The sequence below is a fragment of the Mugil cephalus genome, chromosome 11 (genome assembly GCF_022458985.1).
Source record: "Mugil cephalus isolate CIBA_MC_2020 chromosome 11, CIBA_Mcephalus_1.1, whole genome shotgun sequence".
Taxonomy (NCBI): domain Eukaryota; kingdom Metazoa; phylum Chordata; class Actinopteri; order Mugiliformes; family Mugilidae; genus Mugil; species Mugil cephalus.
In genome coordinates, this window is record NC_061780.1 from 14190933 (window position 1) to 14213113 (window position 22181).

At 39.8% G+C, this 22181-nt stretch overlaps 2 protein-coding genes across 2 annotated transcripts in view; both read left to right on the forward strand.

The window, feature by feature from the left end:
* Positions 1–983: 983 nt before the first annotated feature.
* On the forward strand, positions 984–13135 carry LOC125016968 (transcription factor E2F3-like). The gene is made up of 8 exons (XM_047599773.1): positions 984–1504; positions 3573–3696; positions 5367–5497; positions 5627–5715; positions 5903–6061; positions 7582–7696; positions 8093–8234; positions 9555–13135. The coding sequence occupies exons 1-8, from the start codon at positions 1223–1225 to the stop codon at positions 9848–9850; spliced, it is 1338 nt and encodes a 445-aa protein (XP_047455729.1). The 5' UTR covers positions 984–1222; the 3' UTR covers positions 9851–13135.
* Positions 13136–16395: 3260 nt separating this feature from the next.
* Positions 16396–22181, forward strand: part of cdkal1 (CDK5 regulatory subunit associated protein 1-like 1) — a 194182-nt gene continuing 188396 nt past the window's right edge. Inside the window, exons 1-3 of the mRNA XM_047598519.1 lie at positions 16396–16556; positions 18191–18354; positions 19017–19129. Of these exons, the coding sequence (XP_047454475.1) occupies positions 18197–18354; positions 19017–19129 (271 nt within the window). The 5' untranslated portion in view covers positions 16396–16556; positions 18191–18196. The remainder of the gene's footprint in view (positions 16557–18190; positions 18355–19016; positions 19130–22181) is intronic.

The following is a 22181-nucleotide window of genomic DNA, read 5'->3' on the forward strand; positions in this document are numbered from 1 at the left end:
AGACATCACACCGACGCAAACAGGGAAAGCTGTGGTGTTTGCAGATTCTTTCATAATTGTGTTCGTGTCGTTAGCTTTCATGGGAAATTAAGCGATTTGTTACTTTTATTGCAGCCCAACTATTTAGTTTGCTTTAAATAATTAATGAAATCCCAAATTAACCATCATAGAGTAACTGTGAGGTTTTCAATAACATAACACAAAAGTATTCTCTTTGTTGTTTATTAAAGTGATAAAACTGAACAAAAGAAGAAATAATAATGCAATAAAAGGCTTGTGAAAAAGATGTGCACAATATGAAACACACTTATAAATAATGCCTTGCAGTGTTAAAGATCTAATCAGTCCGTCGCTTGGTATGCACTTTGTATTTTATTTGACATTATGAGTTGTATTTTGAGAATTTTCATTACTTCCCACTCATTTACCAACTGGTTAAACACAATAGAGCAATCACACTGTACTGCAACCACAGCAACCTTTTATCCTGGAGGTTAGTATTTTGTGGTAACATAAGATCCTCTAAGAGAGCACAAAAAAAACAAGAAAATCTGTAATAAATTGTACAAGAAACTAAATATTATGAAACTCATTTCTGTATCAGTTGCAAAAAAACAAAAACAAAAAATGAATAACATATATTAAACAATTCATTATCAGTATTTTTGCAGGTATGTTGTTCTTCAGGCTGCTTTATTTACAGCTTCAGCCTTTTTTCAGCAGCACAGTGATTCACTTCCGCCACCTGGCGTCAAGTCCGCGAACACGCAAGGCGTGACTGATGACGCGCCCTGTTTACCACTGCCAATGAACACGTGGCGCACTGAATCTTGAGCTGCCATTGGTCCATAGGCCAGCAATGTGGGCGGGGACTGTTCTGTGAAGGACCAATAGTATATGGCATGTAAATTCCGTTTGAAATTTTCCCGGGAAATCTGAGTTTCGCGGGAGGGCTCTTGAGCGCGTAAACCGTATCCCTTCATTCATCAGGCCGTTTCCTGAAGCCATTTCTAGACGGGGCAAACGAGAGTTGCGCTACTTTTTAATCCGTTGCATCTGCCTAAATGCACGTTCACAAGGACAAATACTTTTCATTAGTCGATAATTCAGACATTTGTCTTTACTTTCGTCTGATTATTTTTGTGACTATCGCGGCGGATTAGCAGCCTTGTGGGCTCGAAAGTTCGGAGACGAGAAAAGGGGGTTGCCCTGTATACGCAAGATGAGAAGAGGGATCTCCTCGGCTCCGGACAAAGTGATTTTAGCGGGGGTTGGGGGCTCTCCTCTGGACAATAATATAATTTTAACAGCTCTATCGGATCGTTTAAACCCCGGTCAAGCCAATGCTACGTATATCCAAATAATAACCACACCGCCGCCTTGCAACGTTACACAGACATCAAGTGTGTGTTTATCCGAGCCTCAGATCAACAACATTTACACAACTCCACAACAAGCTGCAGCAAACGGAGCAGGACAGCGACCGGCTCTGGGAAGACCCCCGGTAATAATTTCTACAGCTCGTTGAAGCACATTTAGCACGATATAGCCGCTCATGTTAGCCTGCTAGGCTAGCCGAGCTTGTTGTTGGGGAAGCTAACGTTAGCCACTTAGCCGGAGGGTTCCTAGCGAGGTGGCTAACCAACTAACTACCGCTAGCAGAGTTGTCCAACTGATCCGGTTTAAGTGTTTTTGTTGACTCCGGGGAGGACAAATGCGACTTAAAACTATTTGTGCGACCAAAGATACGCGGAGCCGTCTCATAATAGCGTGCTAGCTAACTTCATGGTGCTTTTTGAGTGCGCTTCACCTTTTGCAGCCAGATGGAAATGTTGGTAAGAGATGAATAAGGTTAGCGACGGCCTAGTGGCTGCTGTTGGGTGTCTTAATTTGGGGGTTGGGGGTTGTTGGGCTGTCTAGTCCTTGGTTAGCTCATTTTTTAAGGCTCCTACCAAGACACGAGGGGCGAAACTTGCGAGGATGTGGGGTTAAACGTAGGTGTAGCTTCACTTCAATTTCGGAACTACTCGATAGATGTTCGCTCAAGTCGTCGCTGAAGATGCAAGCCAACTTGGACGAAGCTCGAAAGATACGTGTTGGCCTTCAAGGCCAGCAGCACTGTCGTTTATTAGAGGGCAACATAATGCGTTATCGGCCCTGACCCTTCATTATATGAGCGTTTCACGTCCTTGTTTTTGCAAATAAAGCAACGTTGTGGTGCCTTTGTGTGCCAGGCAAAGTGAAACTCGAGTTTGTTGCTTTAGTGCTGATTGTACGTTTCCTGTATTCTGCACATGCACAAACCACACAGACTAGTTTCAGCTGTATTCGGGGTGTAGGTTAGTCCTTGGCTATTCATCTTTTATGAACTAAACCAGTCTCTGTATCTCAGGCTGTAGCCATGACCAGGCATGAGGTGGGGGGTGAGGAGAGCAGCTTGCTGATATAAAATGGCTGACACTTTGCCTGTCAACAGAGGACATGTTATTTATTCTACCACAGACTTATGCCAGATCAAGGTAGATGTAGTATTAAAGGTTGGTTTAATGATTTTGTACGTTTTTTATTTCATAAGGCTACATTTTCTGTTTTGAGGAATTTGGAGGGAAATCCAGTAGACAAGCATACTGGCATTGGTGTGTTGCTGAAAGGCACTAAAACAGGGTGGACTCCTCCAGCGCGTTAGGCCATGATGACTAGAAGGTCAATTTAAATGGGGGACAAAGAAAATATTCAGTTTTCAAGGAGGTAAAATGGCAAAATGGTTCAGGATTGGTTCGCCACATCAACGGGCTTAAAGTTGGTATTAAACTGTACAGTTGAGTTAGAAAATGTTGTGATTGGTCAAATTAGAGGCAGGGAACAAATCTGACCATTATCGAGCTAAATTGGTAACTCGGTGGAAGCAAAATTTTCCTTTATTGTGCAAGATGAACGTCACCGCAGTGATCCAATAAGCTCACAATAGACCACAGCGGTTCTGTCTGGATTTCATTTGAATGTTTCAGTTTGTGTCTCGGTGTGTGTGAGCGCCAGTGATGTGGTCCTCTTGACCTGTGGTGTTTTTCGCCTACCGCCGTTCGTTTTCCTTGGCGGCGACTCTGCGGCACGTGAGCAAACCAACTTGTGTGACTCACAGTCAAGCTATTTGGGTTTGTCCTGGCCTATCGGTTTGGAGAAAGAGGAAATCAGACTCGCTGGGTTTTGTGACGCACGTGATCCTTGAACAAGTTGCCATTTTTCTGAAGAATCGGGACGGGAACATTTTTTAAGGAAATGAATGCTGTACTTATTTAAATATATCAGACTCCAGAGAACAATCTCTTTAAGACCAAATGAATAAAACGGAGCCCAACAATGGAATTGTACAGGTGCAGGTTAAACAATTAAAAAATTCTCAGTGGACCTTTATTTTATACATCGATGTTACGCTACATCATAGAGTCACTGAACAGAGAGTATTGTAGTCAATCAGGCACCAGGTTACTCCAGACATAACCAATGCCTCCTGTAAGATGACTGGATGGAAACAATAATTTCCGCTGTTAACAATCTCTTCTGTTCCCTCCCAGGCGAAAAGACGGTTAGCGCTAGATGATTCAGACCACCAGTACCAGTCAGAACCAGCCAGAACTCCAAGAGGTAGAGGAGGTGGAGCTGCAGCAGCCAATGGTGCCCGACTAAAGACGCCCAGAAGTAAGAAGCCCTCTGACATCCTGTGTGTGCGCATTCACTCGAGAGTTTTGTAACACATCCTGTGCAGAAGATCGTCCACACCAAGTCTTATATACAGGAGCTCATTTGTCATTTAATCTTCACACTGTAGAGTTAAATAATAACCTAATTTGTTTTTGTGTCAAGGTTTTAAAAATGGCACATACCATAAGTAAAATCCCACTTCTGATTATTCTTAGTGTCGTATAGCAGTATACAAAATACAGCGCTATAAAATGGTAAGTGTAAAAAGCTTGAATTCTATGTCGCCACACATTAACATGTTCAACAATATTCAGAAATCTCTGGTTATTTAAGGTGATACAATTTGGACTAAACAAAAAGTTTTCAGTTTTTTTTTTAGCTATACGTCCTATGCTATTTACAGGCATATACTTATAACTTAAGCAAAATCTGAAGAACAGATTCTTTCTGCCCAGAGACATTTATATTGAAGTACAAATTATAGCCCAGAACTTTATGAAGCCCTGGATCCTGAAGGCTAACCTCAACCCATTGTTTGACCTGTACTGTATCGCGCAAACTCGGCTGATTATAACCGATTAAGACGGTTTGCCTCCAACTTCTGTTTTCTATTCTGCTCTTCCTATGATTATAATGTCCTTCAGTGGTTAAACCTCAAGTACAAAAATGCCAGGCTAGTTTCTGGAATATCTTTGCGACACACTAACACAAAACTGAATGCAGCGTTCCTTACTTTAGTACTTCAGTTGGAACTGTACCGCTCTACCTACTGGATTCCTGATGCTTCTGGCAAACGTTGCTTTTTGTTATCTGGAGCTCTGTGACCTGGTTCACTCTCACCTGGCTTCTTGCACCTAAGGACAGATTATTACCAGGTATAAACATCCTTCAGCGTCTCAGCTGATTGGAACACACGTGTACTGTCGCCGTTCGTCCGGGCACATCACAAGCGTCTCGTATAGTTTAGGAAGCATCCTTAAATAAAATAATCATTCTATCAGGCTGTGAAATGGAAACCCCTCAGTGAAACTATTCAGTCTTGCTTCAGCACATCAGTCTTGAACATGGTAAGTAAGATAATTAGCGATACTGTGCTTCACAGCTTTCTTTAAGAGACACTCATGGATGCTGCCGTTATGTAGTACACACAGAAGAAAGATTTGACAACCAGACTGGTGTTTTACCTTCACAATTACAGAAATATTTCAACACACGGGCACACAAGTTTAAATACCAACACCAACGTATGCTCTGCGTAGATCTCTTGCAGGAGAATGAGCAATGTTTTAGTCAAATTTCGTCTCCAGACTCCAATCTGATACAGGTGTAAAGTTTCAAATGAAAGATAATGAGGCAGACCTGTTGAATAGAGGGTCCTTCAGTGGATACCAACACAGTCATGTTCACACTTTCTAGAGATTGTGGTCAAGTGCGGCCCAAACTACCTCGAGATGTGATCGGATCTGAATGCGTCTTTGGTCCGTTCGTGACTTCACGTCCAGCTGTCTTTCTTACGATAGGTTCACTCATGTTGATGCCAAGTGAAAACATGCTGCAATTGAAGCTGTGACCTGGAATGATTGAGTCTCAAGTTTTTTGCCAACTTTTACTGTTACTAAATTCCGTTTTATTTATTATTTATCTGCTCTTCTCATCGTCCGCCGTAGCGCCAAAGTCTCCAACAGAGAAGACGCGGTACGACACGTCCCTAGGCCTGTTGACAAAGAAGTTTGTGGACCTTCTTGCTCAGTCTTCTGATGGCGTTCTGGACCTCAACCTTGCTGCTGAAACCTTACAGGTGAATTCATCTCTAAGCTGAAGAATCGTGTAGCACTAAAGGGAATGACTTTGATTTAGAAATGGGTAATTTATACTTGGATCTACTATGAAATGTGCACTGAGCTCGACGATTGTTTTTCTCTTTCAGGTACAGAAAAGACGACTGTATGATATCACCAACGTACTAGAAGGTATTCATCTCATCAAGAAGAAATCAAAGAACAACATTCAGTGGATGTAAGTGATTTTTCCGTCTACATTGTCACGCAAAATATAGTTCTTGTTTCATACCGTCTCAAGTGTTGTAGTTGTAGAACTGACAGTTGCACAGAATCAACATTGCAAACATCCTTTTTTGTATCAGATATTTGAAACGGAGCGCGCTGCACTAAAATCTGTTCTAATTCACTGTGCTTCCTCACAGGGGCTGTAGTCTGTTGGAGGTAGAGGGGGCACTGAGCCAGAGACAAAGACTAACCGCCGAAGTTTCTGCACTGGCTGAAGAAGAGCAGAGGCTCGAACAACTCATCCAGAGATGCAGCCTGGACGTGCGAAACATGAGCGAGTTGACAAGCAACCAGAAATATCCTTTTGTTAGTTGATGTGTTATTTCGGAAACTGAAAAAGGCTGCTCCACCTTAATACGTTTTCAGAATTGAAAATTATTCAAAACACCTGTGGAGCTTCACATAAGTCCTGAAAGTAGACAGAGATGACCCAAACGTACTTGCACATTTATTTATTCAAGACAAAAATAAGTTGTATGCGAGTTGCAGTACTTGTTTTCAGTTTCTTGTCTGACTCCTTGCGCACCAACAAAAACAAAACATTTCCGGTAACTGTTGATCACTCGTCTACAGCAGCTTGGAAGAATTTTAGCTCATTCCTCAGATCACAAATGCTTCAGTTCTGAGATGTTGATGTGTTTCCTCACATGAGCCGCTCTTTTCAAGTCTTCCACAACATTTCTGTTGGACTAAGGTCCAGACTTGGCTGTTCCAAAACATTAATTTTGCACCTCATTAACTGCACTTTTGTAGGAATAGTTGTGCGTTTCTTGTCTTACTGCACGTTTCCATTTAAGATTGAGCTCACAGACAGAGGTTGTGACATTTTCTTTTGTATTGGTATAATTCAGAAGTTATTGGTCCATTCCCCAAGGATATTACCACCACCACGTTCCATAGACACCATGAGCTTTTTAAAGAGCCGGTTTTGTCTCCAAACTTGGCTCATTTAAACCAAACAACTTTACTTGGGTGTCATCCTTCCCCCCCAAAATAAAAAAAAAAAAAACATTTTCAGGGATTGTTGTCGTTCACAACTATACAGAAGCGTGAGATGGAACGAAATTATGCTCTCAAGTCCCGGATTGGTAACTGTAATATAAAGATACTAAGTAAACAGTATAGATGTAAATAAACATCATAAACAACATAAAGGTAAAGTGAAAATATAATGCAACATGAATTGTGCAAGTTTGTTGAAGGAAAATGTGTAAAACATTGAAATTGGTAAATGTACCGGGAGCTTGAGAAGCCGCTGCACTACTGCGCGCCGTCATCTTTGATTTTCCCAACAGTCTTCTGTCTTGTCCAGATGATGTTTAGCAAACTGCAGACAGGTAGAGATGTTCTTTATGGAGAGCAGCAGCTTTGTCCACGACAGACCAGCCAGGACAGCTAAATGCAGTTTGTCACCTAATGTTTACTCAGTGTGGGGCAAATGGGTGAAGAAATATTGTGTTCGTTCGATCCAAAAACAAATGATCAAATGTTGGCATGATTATGCACTCGCATAAAATCTCTCTCAATCTGTGTAAATTCCTTCCGACCCAGCTCGATCAGGCCGCTCTGTTTTAATTGATGCGAGTGTATTTTCTTCTGATTGTGCTGTAACTATTTTTCGGGGAATACGGGTGTCTATTTAAATGCAGCCACTGATTATAACGGCACACAGCCATTTTGATGGAAGGGTTTAACTCACTAAAATGTGATCAAACCTTTTGGTCTGTGGGACTGTTCGATGCAGAAATTTTCAGCATTCTGTTAACATGCACGCACTGATTTTAGACACGTTTTACTTCTTTAACACTGTTTCCACATATGCTTATGTAACATACCAAGACATGAAGCAGCTGGGGAACCTCAGAGACCAGACTGTTATTGTCGTCAAAGCGCCTTCTGACACCAAACTTGAAGTACCAGATCCTGATGAGGTTTGTGTACATGCACAAAGAAACAAACACACAGATGGGATCCTTGCCATCCTGATGAGACTTGTGCTACTTGCTCACCTGTTATCACACTTATGACTCCTACATCCTTTAAAGACTTCAGATCTAACCCTTTTACGTCAGCTGTTCTGGGACATATAATCATGTCTGAATACTATGTTTTATACGGCATCCAGTGTACATGTGTACCTGGCTACCTGTTTAACACTTTTCTAACTAAATCAAGGCACCAATTACTCAGCTGTTCTCATTCACACATGCAAAGTACATTTGGTGTTCAAATATACGTTGGCGGGCGCTGTTAGATTTCAGTAGAGTCCAGTTGAGCCCTGGCAGTTTTCTAATGTGTAATTTTATTTTCCACTTTCATCTCTCCAGTCTTTATCTATTCATCTGACCAGCACCAAGGGTCCTATAGAAGTCCTGCTCTGCCCGGATGAGGAGAATGACCCTAAGAGCCCAATAAAGAATGGCAACACAGACATCAATGGGAACTCACCCTTTGTCAAAGTCCTCCAAGGTTTGTTTCAGACAAATATCAATGTGCAGCATCATGTTCTGCACACAGCTTCCCCGTCAAAGTCAATATCTATATGTCAGGCAAGGTGGTGTTTCCTAAAGCATCATAGAGTAGGGAGTTACAAGGTTTCTTTTGAGTTCCCTGCTCAGAGATTAGGTCAGTTGTACGTCTCTAGAAGTACAGCTAAATCTAGTTTACGATGTACAGTACATTTCCAACACAATACACTGAAATTTACTCGATACTAGTGGTACTAGATAAAAACCTTTTGACTTTAGTTCGGCTTCAATTTCTTTACCAACTTTAATGAAGACTCTCTGTTGTCGTGAGTGTCTTGGATAGTGTGATTATTTTCCCTGTCTCCATTCCTATTTCCTCCTTTTCCCTCCCACCTATATCTTTAACATTCATACGTAACAAAGTGAATAAACACACACACTTGGTGTTTAATGGTATACACTATCTGTCAAAATCCTCCAATATTTGTCTTTTTTTTTGTGTCATTTTTACTTTGAAATGGAAGTGTAGACTAAATAAACAGCTGAAGTTAAAAAGAAATTATAATCAGGGAGTCAATGTATAACCCAAAATATATTCGAATCTTTCCACTCATCAAAGTAACTGTCCTTGGTGGATTTAACATGTGAACACACTTTCTAAAATGAAAATCAAATATTTTCCGGCGAGTTCTTCCCAATTTTCTTTTTAAAGAAGCTCACAAAAATGTGTGGCAGAGGTAGGGTGCATTACTTTCATTTCCATGTTTTTATTCTGTGGTAGCTCTGGTGTAGCTTGGGCCAAAGTTTTGGGTCATTTTCTTGTTGCTGGATGAAGCCCTGACCAACTGTACCAGAAGATGCTGCTAAAAATTTTGACCGGTAGTGTTCACAGCCAAATAACTCTAACCCAACTCTTCACCTAAAAATTAGCCAGTTAAAAAAAAAAAGGTCAATGCTCCTCATCAGCAAATCATTGGGTGACATCAAGGAGGTCTGGTCAGTGATATCAGTGTCTCGAGAGTCATCGTTATGATCCTCCTCCACTGCATTTATCTAAGGCATCATCACCCTCTCTCTAACCAAATGAAGTATTTCCAGTGTTGAGATCTCATCTGATACGGACAATCTCCTGATATGTGTGAAAACGGCCGACAAATTGCTGTGATTTCTTTTGCTTCCGGAGGTTTGGGACAAAGGACAGTGGAACAAACCAGTTATCCAAAGCCGTGTCCAGTGAACGGCTCGCTTTTTGTCCTTTCTACTTTGTGGTACCCAAGGCTACGTGGCGATAATAACTAGCATCATCGATTTCCTTTTACAGATCCCAGCTGCACAGCCACTTCTCCCAGCTCCTTCCTGGCTCCGCCGTCGTCTTCCTCAGCCGTCTCCGTCACAACGCTCTCCCCCATCTCGTCCCCTTACACCAGTCTCCTCCAGCAGACAGAAGACCAGATCCCTTCATCCTTGGGGCCTTTCTTAAACCTCGGGCCTCCTCTCCTGGACCAAGACGACTACTTGTTAGGTTTGGGAGATGATCAGGGAATTAGCGACTTGTTTGACAACTGTGACTTTGATAAAATGCCCCCACTTGTGCTGGATGATCTCCTGTGTAGCTAGCAGTTGCTAAAAGAAACGGATGGGGACGAAACACTGGGGGCTAAATACTATGATCTTCATTATGTGTGTGTGGTAAATGCCCTGGTCAGTGTGAAGCCTCTTCTGTCTTTTCTTTCTTTTCTTTTTTTTATTTTGGAAGTGGATGGTGAATTACATTTATGAACAGGAAGGAAGTAAGAGTATTCATCTCTATGTATGATGCAGTGTTACAGAGAGAACCGACAGGGACAGCCTAAAGGAACACGCCTGGGGTTAGCCTACATCCTGGGTAGTTGAGTTCAGCATAACCATAGGTAGACTCTTCAAGGGCCGTTGCTAAATCTCCACGGATCATATCTGTAAACGTGTTCTGGCAGGTACACGATGGGGCCGATTTTCTCGTCGGGTGCGCAGACTCTTCCGGGTAAACTTCAAGATTCGTCAACGCCGAGTGTAGAAGAGCGGAGTCTGGTTTCATCCTATTACTCCTGTTAATCTGAAGGCTCACACCGCCGGACCGTTAAATAGACGTGCGTTAGGTGCAACACTTCAAATCAAATCAGCTCTAAAGAGAGAACAGTTGGTGCACAGTGTTCACGACTGGAGTTCATAACTTGGGGTCGGACAGGTCGAGGCTTTGGTCGCCTCACATATTTGGCCTTCTGAATATTATCTAGTTAATACGAGGGTACAGTTAGTCACTATTCTCCATTGACAAGCTGCATGGACGACTCATTGTGGATTCTTCAGTAGCTCAATTTCAAATCTTAACTAGAACGTCAAAAAAAAAAACAATAGTGTCCATTTTAAATGTTCGTAAACAAGACCGGTGTGCATCAGTCCATCGTCTACTAATCAAGTGGGCAACTGCAGTTTATATGATATGGTAAAAATGTTCACCATATGAGAAGAAAAAGCCATCGTCTCCGCGTGATGCGGGCTTCGGCGAAACTCCTGAAACACAGATCGGGCCTGTTTGGATGCATGCTGTGTACACTTTCCGAATTCGTTCGTTCCTGTTTCCTCCATCCCACTTCCCCTAATGCCGCCTCGGTTTAGACTGTTCCTTCGCAACTATACTGTATACTGAGCTAATGAGACAAATTAGAGTTTTGAATCATTTGCCACTCAGTGCACTGTGAACCGAAGCAGTGAGCATTAGATTTTTTTTCTTTTTTTTTTTTTTTAGGTTCACTATCTTAAATTTTAATAGATTTTAATAGGCTAGAAATAACTAATGACTCCGTGGTCGCGTAAGCAACACATGACTACATAGCCACTAACTGAGACTTCAGCATGTAATGAAGGGCTTTTTTTTCCTGTTATTATTTAAAATAAATAAATAAAATAAAGGAAAAAATAAAAAAATAAAAAATACAACTGAATTTAGTGCAACCAAGCCTTAATGTCATGTTGTTTGGAGCCACTGAAGCTCTGAGTAGTGTTTCATCAAGAAAAGCTAAAGTGTGTGTGTGTGTGTGTGATGGATGTGTTTTATCTAACGGTATTAGGAACACAACGGCTTCTGATAGCTTGTGTTTTATTACATCCCTGATGTTAAAGGTAATACTGCTGCTGTTAAATTTTCCCCCCGATCTGATTGACACGTGCTCGGTTAATTGCGTGCGTTGGTCTCGTCAGATCGAAGCTCGCTCAAGAGCGAGCCGTACCGGGTGTAAATTCATGTACAGTTTTCTAATTTCTTTTTTTTTTTTCCTCTTCCAGTGCACAAGGTACCGTAGGCTACCTCTCACTTAAAGTCGGGCAGTAGCAGTAGGGCGTAGAGGTTAATGCCATAGCGTGTATGAATATTTGAATTCCCTTGTCAAGGACTTTATTACCCTTGTATTATTTAGCAGTGATGTCGCGTGTTACATCGCACTTTGGTTTTCCGATGCGTGGGAGGTTCCACTTATGCCCCAATATTATAAACATAACACATTTTGCTCAAACCGGTCACATGATAAATTTGAATAATGGGATGCACATTTGAAGAGTAGTTAACTTGAAAAATATATTGCAATATTTTATTTTATTTTGGTTGGTTCTTTGAATTCTTTTCTATAAGTTATTAAGTTCTTTTGTCATTTTTTTTTTTCCTTCCCTAAAATGCCGAGTGTCTCTCAGACTCCAAAACAAGAACGCATTCAATACCGCATGCAGTCATTCGGCCTATCTGCCACTTCACTGGTCGTTGTGAGGCGTTTCTGCGCCTGCAGACACCACTGAACCGGGATCAGCGATTTGGTGGTGCTCTGCTGAAGTGCGCATTTTTTGCTTTTGTGACACTGTGTGTCCGTTTTGTTGTAATGTTGTGAGGGAGTCTGATGTTCTTTTAAATATTTCTGCTTTTTTTTATTTTTTTTTTTTTTAACATTTCGTTAAAGCGGCAATCTCCAAGATCGTGGTTTCGTTTCCTTTTCTCCCCCTTTTAGACCTTCTGATAAGCGACGTTCGCGCCTGCAGTGTCCACTTACTGTCTCGTTGTCAAGCGTGAACCCTGCAGACTGCTTTGTAAGGCATCACTACTTGTGTGTGCAGCTTTGTCATTTTGGGTGATCTGAATATTGCACATGCAGGGTTTCTTTTTTTTTTCTCATATCATCTCATCAGTGGGCTACAGGCTCAGTCATCGCGTCGTTACGTCATCTGGTGACAGATCTTTGAGATTGCCGCTTTAAAACCGCTTGGCCGTTCAGTTGAGGAGGTGATTCAGTTTCTTAGTCAGCTTTACTTGAATTATACGTATTAAGAACTACAACCAGAGATGGATGACATTGGCCCTGATTCACAGAATACAAATTCCCTATAGGTATATTTATATCAACGTATTTACTAACCACAGTGCCACTCCTTACAGTTCCAACAGTTATATTTTTCCTCAATCTGTTCCGAGCAACCAGAATTAACTGGTTGGAATATTTTATCTCCTTTTACGTGATGGAAACATGATTGTACCTTTCCATAAGTTTCTAATGGAATGTCATTGATTTTAACGCACCGCTAAAGCTGCTGTCTGGTATAATTGGTGATTTAAATTTGCTGCTCCGTCATTTCCGATGTTTGATCCTGATGTGCTCACGGAAACATATCATTCGACATAGTGCGTTGTTAGCTACAGTCCTGATTATAACCACATTGTTTTTCTGTTTTTTTTTGTTGTTGTTTTTCCCCCTGCCGTTTTCTTATGGGTGTGCTTAAGCTGTTACCAAATACAATAAACTGATCCATAAAATATACTGTAATGGCTATTGCGAAAAGCGTTCGGGAGGAGAGGATTGACGGTAAGATTATGACATTGCTGCCTGTTTCCACTAACCACATAAAAGAGCTGTTTGCAATTTGAACGCATGGGTGAAAGTGCTATTGAATGTGTTGGTAAACTAATTTGATGTTTTTGGTGTGCGTTATTCACTTACCAGTTGTTTCTGTACATCTGTTAAAACAGGAATTTGAATTGAATTTGTGTGTGTGTTTTGGGGGGGGTGGGGGGGCGGAATAAATGGATTTGTTTTTGTACTCTGGGCATTTGTAATTGAAAATTTGAATAAAGGCAATATAAATAACGACATTTTGTTTTGTTTTTTGATTAGTTTGCACTATAAGTTAAAGAACCACTATAGGTTAAATAATACCGGTCAAAGACGGATATATATTGTCTGTTTTATTAAAATTATTTAAAAGATTTTGCTGTCCAAAAAAAAAAAAAAGCTTAAGCTACTTTGTTTTCTGACATGACCACTAACTAAAAGTGGAAGTGTTCTCATTAACAGGCTGCACATCTGGGACAAGGTTTGGGGTTTAAATCACGGCTGAACTGTGTGAAGAAGGGTTCAGTTAGAGGGTTTGGCAATTCACATGCTGTTCTTAAAGCTGCTCCCTCTGTAGAAAAACTGAATAGATATAGAACCATCTACCAAGATATCTGCAACAAAGCAGTATAAGGACAAAATAATGTATTAACAGCCCTCTGTAAATTTTAGTCTCTAAAGTGTTGTAAATGTTCACATTTTACGTGAAACGTGAAAATAGAGCTTGAACTAGGCTCTGAAACTCCCAGGGATACCCACTGACCCCACTGCTGACAATTAAAGCTTTTTAACCTCTGCGAGGAAGAACATTTACTTTGTTGGACATCTGGTAACTGCTCGCAGTTGGTCTTTCCTTTAGATCTTGTTCAACATGCAAGTTTGAATTGTTACATGCATAAGTGAGCCGGCCTATTATACTAACAGTGGTGTAGGTGGTGCTGGATGTATTCAGTTGAGGATCTGACATCACTGTAGACATCTGCAAATTCATCTGGAAATAGAAAGGCATGCTATGTAATGCTGAGGAGAACTCTTTATATTTTTTTATATATATTTTTTATGTTTAGATAATTCAACTTATCTTTGTTAGATAAAAATGAAAAAAAAGTCAACTTGTGCATGCTTTTGGTGTCAAACTGCTGCAGGAGATATATTATTTTCATAAAGGTTAAATTAGTAACTTCACGTCATTTATTTTCATTAATCTCCACAGACCCCGCGTTCTCATATGGGGACGTTTTGGGTTTGTTTATTCTGCCTCGTTTAAACTTTCATCTGCTTAACTAGATACTAGTTGGTGTAAAAACATGGTCGCGGTCATTTTAGTGGATTCATTCTACAGACAATCACGTAACAAAATTGGACAAGGTTCAAAACCATAATCAAATTTTGCAATTGCAACTTTGAAAGTTTATTTATGCTTATTAACTTTTCTAGTTCAACATGTCACTTCTCTAATTATCAAGTACTCGTTTGAGGACACTGGGACTTCATTATTTGCAATTCTGTTTTTGCACAGCAATATTCAGGCAAAAACTATTTTCTATTTTGTTACATACTGTTGACTATACCAGTATGTATATAAATATCCAAAAAAAACTTCCTATTCAAAGACGATACTTAGTATTCACTATTGAAGGAAATAATCCCTGTGTCCACACATGAGGACATAGTTCTTGGGTTCCACTAATCCCAAATAAAGACAAATGGTGAATTTAAAAATGCATACCAAACTAAAGCGCAGGTCTCAGGAGGTTAAATGTTGCCACATTTGTCCCGGACAAGCCCCCATTTTTCATGACCAAGACAAAAAGTGGAGAGACAAGTGTAAAGGTTAGGAAGGTGCTAAAATAAAGTAACCAGGCCGAAGCCAAAACAGAAACGTGATGCCAGGAGGGATCGAGGTTGAGGATCAGGGAAACTGCACAGGTGCTCGTAGTTACCAAAACTGAGACCTGCCCACTACGTACCTGCAGAAAACAAATGACAATGCAGGAGTTTTGAGCTCAGACCTTAATGAGCCTGTTAGGGCTGTGGCTTGTTCATGATCATCATTAGGAAAGGCCAGGTGACACATATTCCAAATCTTTATAAATACTCAGACTCCTCTAATCCTGTTACAACAGCAACAATGAGAAGCAGATAGACAGTTGTGTAGCGCTAAGAAAAAAAAAAAAAAAAAATCATATTTGTCCACAAAGCAGATATGAGAACTATGAATAACTAGTAAGTTCTTTACATGTAGATGTTTCTTCAGTGTTCTTAAGAAATGCCTGTCAACGGGAATGGTGGAGTTCAAGCTGTGGACCAGAAGATTGAACTATGTCAGAAAACTCCAAGGACTTCTACGACTCAAAATTCATCATTTGACGGTCAATAAGGAACATCTAACAGACTCTGGAGTGTTGGTGCTTGTGCAGATAAGACCATCAAGTAACAGTATTGGGAGGACAACATTTTCTTCTGGATTCGGCATCAAAACGTTTCAAATGAACAACTTAACAAGCTCGATACCACTTCAGAACGGTGAACGATCAAGCTAAACTCAACCTTTTTGTTTTGGTTGCAATGAGTCACGATATCTTTGAAGAGGAAAATGAACCCTGCACAATATCATGGAAAGACCACTTCTCCAGTTGTCGAGCACAGAATGGACTGATGTCCTTTGTGGCTGTGTTGCAGACAGTGGCACAAGGAACATTTCACTGGTCAAATGAGGAATTTATTCATTTAATGACCAGCAAATTCTGTTGGCGAACATCTCGCCATCTATAAAAAGAAAGTTGGATCATTAATGGACTACTCGTAAAGATGCAAGTTCAAGGTTTTTACATGGCCCTTACTATGGCTCATCAAAACCGTGTAGACCCTAAGAAAGAATTGAATGTTGAAATGTTAATGTCTGAAATAGAAGGTGCTAAGATATTTTAAGGAGTATTTCCTTTGTGTCTTTTTTTTTTTTATAAAAGTTGAACTACAAAGTTTAAACGTATCTTTCTTCCCTTTGGGAAATCGGGTCTTTTTTTTTTTTAAATGGCAACTAATAGTTTGACCACTAGGGGCGCGCAATCGCCGCTATTATTACTGTAAAAACTGTCTTTAGGTCACCTTTACGAACTGAAATGTTGTAAAACATATAAAATAAACCCACTGATATTAGTCATGTGCTCTGGTGTATGTATATCAATGTGATATTATGAGATGATTAAAGTGTTAAGCATTCAATCACCCCAATTTTGCAAAACGCGCATCTGTACAGTTTGTCCGTCTTCACCTTCCGTAACTACGCACAAGTATGGCTGTGTGAGACTTGTTTCTACTGTTTTGGTGGCGTAAATAATCATCTCCACCGCTCGGAAAGCATCCCTTTCTCGGAATTCGAGTTGATCCAAGCACGCATCTACATTTCGACTCGGGTAAGGTCCTCATGAAGAGTCTTGATGCGTTTGTCGCGCCGTGGCAGGAGGCACGTGGGTAGTAGGTAGCTAATGGGGCTAGCTCGCTCATGTTGATCTGATGTTGACCAGCTAAATGTTACTGTAGGTTGGTGATACATGTTTACAGGTGTTTCTCATTTGATATAAAAGATATAAATAGGTATTCCACTGTAAAGGAAAATTTGCAGGCATCGTTTGCCAGTTCATTAGGAACACGAGTGAACTAAACACCCCTTCATGACTGTCACGTTTAATGCAATGTACTAACCGCAGCCTCCAAAGTGAAGAGATAACTGAATCAACAACTCTTTGATATTGCAAACAAATCGTGAATACTGTAACCTTCATGGAGCTAAGGTATAGTAGCCTGAAGGCCACACCAACATCCTAACCTGTGCATTATTTGCGAGGAAATGTTGACCCCAAACCTGGTAATGCTCCTGCAAAGTGTGACTCGGTCATTCAGATCATCTGAACACTGTGGAGTTAAATCATTAACAACAAAACGGAGGTTAGTTGTAGGACTATCCAGCTAGGTGCAGAGTTATGTTTTATCTCATTATCGGGTGAAACGTGTCCCATAACGAAGTAAACATGGTGTGCTACAAGACTCATATTCTGATAAAAACTGAGTATGGCTACACCAGTGATTTACTGCAGGACTGTCATATTGGAATTCATTCTTTTTCACTAGTATAATTAATTAACCTTCAAGTCAGTGTAGTGTTATTGAAGACAAGCTCTATCTTGTGTAACATTCCACTTTTTTTTTTTTTTTAATAGTGATTTGAGAAATGAAATAGTTGTTAAAATTCATTAAATGAGTCCTGATTTGTCGTTACATAAACATTATATAAACTACATGTTCTGAAACTTACTCCTTTGGAAATTCGTAGAAATGTGGCCATCCGCGTTATTGTTAACTGTGTTGCGGCACCAGAAATGTGCACATCACTCTAAATAAAAGGGCAGTCGGTCAATGTAGGCAAATAGCCGGATGTGTGATTACAGTTGCACTAAACTAATTACCACAAAAAGCAGTTCCCCAATCATTAATAGAAACTGCTGTGGAGAATGAGTTTTACCGTGCAAGAGGCGAAGATACAAACTATTTACTTTCATCTAAAACGCTTGACAAAAAAATGAAAATAACAAGACAAAAGATTCATGATTCAAGTTCGCTTTATTGATCCCCGCAGGGAAATTGTTTTGTCCAAGAGTCTCAAGATAACAGAGAACATAAATGTGACCAGACATAGACATAAGATTACAAGTCAAGGAGAAAAAATAGAATAGACAAAAATAAAAAATCTTAAATAGTCTTAAAAGTCTTAAATCTTAAAAGCAGTGTAAGAAGATAGCTATGCTGCACCAGTGAAGTCGACTACAGAAGCCTAAAAAAAGAGCAAATGCAGTTGGTTAAAGAAATTAGGTGCAGCAGATAAAAAAACCCCAAAACTTTAAATGATGTTGGTAGTCCTCTGTGGGAATTAGTTTATTGTTCTAATTAATAAACATCATATCTCAGTATGAGGCTTCTACTTAGTGTGAAAAAAAATCCACCTTGTAATAATTTTGCAAAAGTCATTTTCTTTGTTTTCATTTTCTTTCAGATCATAATGCCGTCCGCCTGTGACTCTCTGATTGAAGACATTGAGGACATGGTGTCTTCTAGTGACCCCACGCCTCATGAAAGACTGTCTTCTAGAAAGAATATCATACCGAGGGCCAGGAGGAAAAAAGAACTTCTGAGCGATGAGGAGCTCCAGGCTGACAGGTAGGTCAAATATTTATGTTAAACTTTCATTACATATTTGGACAAGCATGAGCACGTGTGATCTTATTTAAAGCTTTGTCCACAGATAAGACTGATATAGCCTTTTAAATTGTTCAACTTAAATATTAATATGTCTACATTTTATGTGTCAAAACCTTTGGTCTCAAAATTTATATTAGTAATGCCCGATTTTAACGACTTCTTGCAGCTTTGCTAACAGTCTCTGACATTGGCTTACAGATTTTTTCAACGACCCTTTCATGCAAAATCCTTTAGTTGCAATATGGGGAGGAGAAAGGTTTTATGTATTTCATGTATTTCATGTACTGTCTGGTTAAAATTTCAAAACAAATCTTGGCTTTGATGAGGTGTTTCTTCAATCTGCTGTGAAATTCAGCAACTGGTTCTCTGTTGTTAAATTGCACTAAAAGATAAAACCCTCGAGACTGCTTGAAAGAAGCCTGAAAAACCTATTTTTCAAGAGGCCTCAATCTTGTTGCTTATATATACTGTATATATATATATGTAATATGTGTAGACATAGTCAAAGTACGTCTGTATTATATCCATTTAAATTTGGACTGCTTCTTATCTGCTCATTAATATGTATGTAATATTATGTTTAGATAAAGATTTCATCATTTCCGTATATCATTTTTCAGTTTGATCCCTGGGACACAAAAGATTTGGATGAAAACATGGGGCTGCAGTCACAACAACTCGGATGGAGAGTACATGGCCGGGCAGCTTGCTGCCAGCGGATACAAGATGACTGGTAAGAGACTGTCTTTAGTTGTGGTACTTTGTTTGACTGGAGGTTACTTAGCAAGCAACATACTACTAATAACAATACTAATAGAACAATACTAAGTTAGAGTTAAGATAAACAAACAACTGTAATGGTGCAATGTGTCATTTTATTATGTCAATATGATGATTAAACACAAGGGGGCGGTCTAACCTTGGAAGTAAGCTGCACATTGTGCATCACTCTGGTGGAAGACTTTAGTTTTTGATTCAGTTGAACTCCCCCAGGCCTCAACAAACTTGTCCAAGCAAATATATTGATAAAATACATGTTTAACATAGTAAATGGATGGGTTTTGTTTAGATGTTTATATTCTGACAGTCCTTGAACAACTTGACAGAATTTGTTCCTTCCTTTATCATGTAAGCTGTTTGTAAAATGCCATTGTTACATCAGTGGTTTTAAGTACGTTAGTCTATATAAATAGATGCTATATAAATATAATTGAATTGAATTGAATCTGACAGAGCAATACAACAGAAAACACAGGAGACCTCAAAAATGCCTGGTAAAAGGTTGTTAAAAGAACATGACTTTGCTGAATCCTATCTCTCATACTTAGATTTACACGTGTTTTACATGGACTCCAGATATATTGTTCTAGATTATCAGATACCATTTGTAAGGGATTCACTGTCAGTGTGTTTGTGTGCACAGACAAAAAGATAAAGATGATTATTTCAGAATGTTTGTGTTAGATTGTGTATGCTCCGATCAGCATATTTGCAGCCCATCACTGATGGCTGATCGTGGCCGACACTGACCAACGATCACAGCGTCTTGGACTGTTTTCATAGTTGATAGAAAGTAGAGGATTCTATCCATCTATCATGTGTCTGTCTATCCTGTGGAATAGAATAAATATTTTTATTATTAAAAAAAATGTGCACAGACCACCGAGGTTGAAATAAAATAGATTCCAATAGGCTAATAGAAAGAAAAGAGAGAGTCTTGATCAATTCTAATTGAAGAAACAAAAACCTTCTTCTCACGACTACAACACAGAGCCAGAACAGAAGAGCAGCTTTTTTTGCAATTAAAAACTGTCTGTCGGGTTGAGGGATGACTCTGATGGCTCTGATAGATGGGTGTTCATCTGTGATGATGCTTGGCTGCTGACGCCTGCATAGATGACTCGTTCCTGCTTCTTCCTCTGGTGCACAGAGCTGCAGCGTTGCACTGCTCTGGTCCAGAGGCCAGCGAAGCAGACCAGATATGTGGTCTAGGACTAGAGTGCACTTTAGGTGTGTGCTGCATTATTTCTGTCTGTCTGCCCATTACAAAGGACATCAACAAGCGATTATCCTAGAATATTGGCAAGTAATGATGCGTGGCGAATTGATCAGATCACTCTTAGGTTTGTAGTTGTCAATTAAATAAAATCTTCTGATCAGTTTTGTGTTCTGTGTGTGTGTCCGTGTGTATGACCTCATGGCCTTGTGACCACGCCTGATTAATTGTGCCCAAGGTATATGAATGCATTATAAGTATTTGTGTTGTACCATGTGTCTTTACACAGTAGCACGTATGTGTGTGTGTAGAGAGAGACCGACTGAGACAGAAGAAGAAGAAGTGAGTTAACCCCTCAGGCGTTTCTCTCTCCATGGGGTTTCCACAGCCAAAGAAGGACATTAATCACATACTTCAAAAATGCAGATGTACCCACTCAGTCAACAAACACACCCAAGACATAATTTGCTCCTGAGCAACTGTTTCCCCCCTCATCTGGTGGTTTAGACCCTTGATCTCTCCATCTTTTCCACCTTTCTTTGTTTGGGATTGTTCCTCTGTCCCATGAGCTCCTTTCCAGATACAACTGACTTTGTTGTCTCCCACGTGCATCAAGTCGGTAGCAGATTATATGACATGTTGTGTGCAAATAGTTTCTTTCTAGATCTGTTTTGACTCTTTGTCAAGTTTGTGGAATGGGTTCAATTACAAACGAGTGAAAACCTGCAAGAGTTTATATTCAGCGAGTTTGATTTTTGCACAAGAAACGTCTGTCTCTCTCAGAATCTGATTACAGCACACATCGCTCCTCTGCTTGTCTTAAGTTGCTCAGCAGATAAAGACAGAAGAGAGTGTAATGTAATATACTCTGAGGTAATAAGGTTAAAACTTGCAGTTATGGATATTGGATTTTTTTTTTTCTAATCTCTGGATTAGGTTTGTTTCCGTTTCCTCCTCTCCCTAAAAGCAGGCTGTGCAGTGACTGCACAAAAATAGTGATTCCAGAAAGTGTCACGGCTTTTTCTTGTTATTTGTTTTTGTGAATAGAATAGATTCCCTGAGTCAGCCTTTTTAAAATAAATACAAAAAAAAGGTAAACATTTTAAATAGCATCACAGAAAGAGGAATACATACTGAATACACACTATTATTACTAAAATATAAACACTTTGTGAAGTATAAATAAAATAATTGCATTTTGCTTCACTCCACGCGTCTGATCTTATAAAACAGACAGTTGTAAAGTTGGAAATGAAATTAAAAACACGTCGTTGTTTGCTGTATCCAGACATGCCGACATCGTTCATCAAGATCAGACACATCACCTGGTATGTGATGTAGATACTTGTCAAACCAAAGTTGTTTCAGTGTCTTTTGTGTTTCATTTGCACACTAGTTGGTTGCCTACATTCATTTTATTTGCTAGAGGGTGTATTCATGTTTCATGTCGAGATGTGTGTTTGTCTACCTCTGCACTGGCAGGTGTGTATATTTATCTTAACAACTCCAGGATTAGTATCTTCTCTTATTGATGCCACTGTGACGAGGAGCTTCTGCTTCATAACATTTTCTTAGAGCCTTTTCTGTCTAAATACAAGGTCTCTACATGATATTTTTTTTAAAGCCTGCTTTTTATAAATACACATGCATTCAATGAGAGCAGTGCTGAGACATTATGGACTCGGTTTTCAAAGAACCAGGTTATTAAACATGTTTTTAACAACATAACACGTTGACAATGATTTCAATTCTAGAAAAATGTACGAAGGTTTACTGTTCAGGTTCAGCT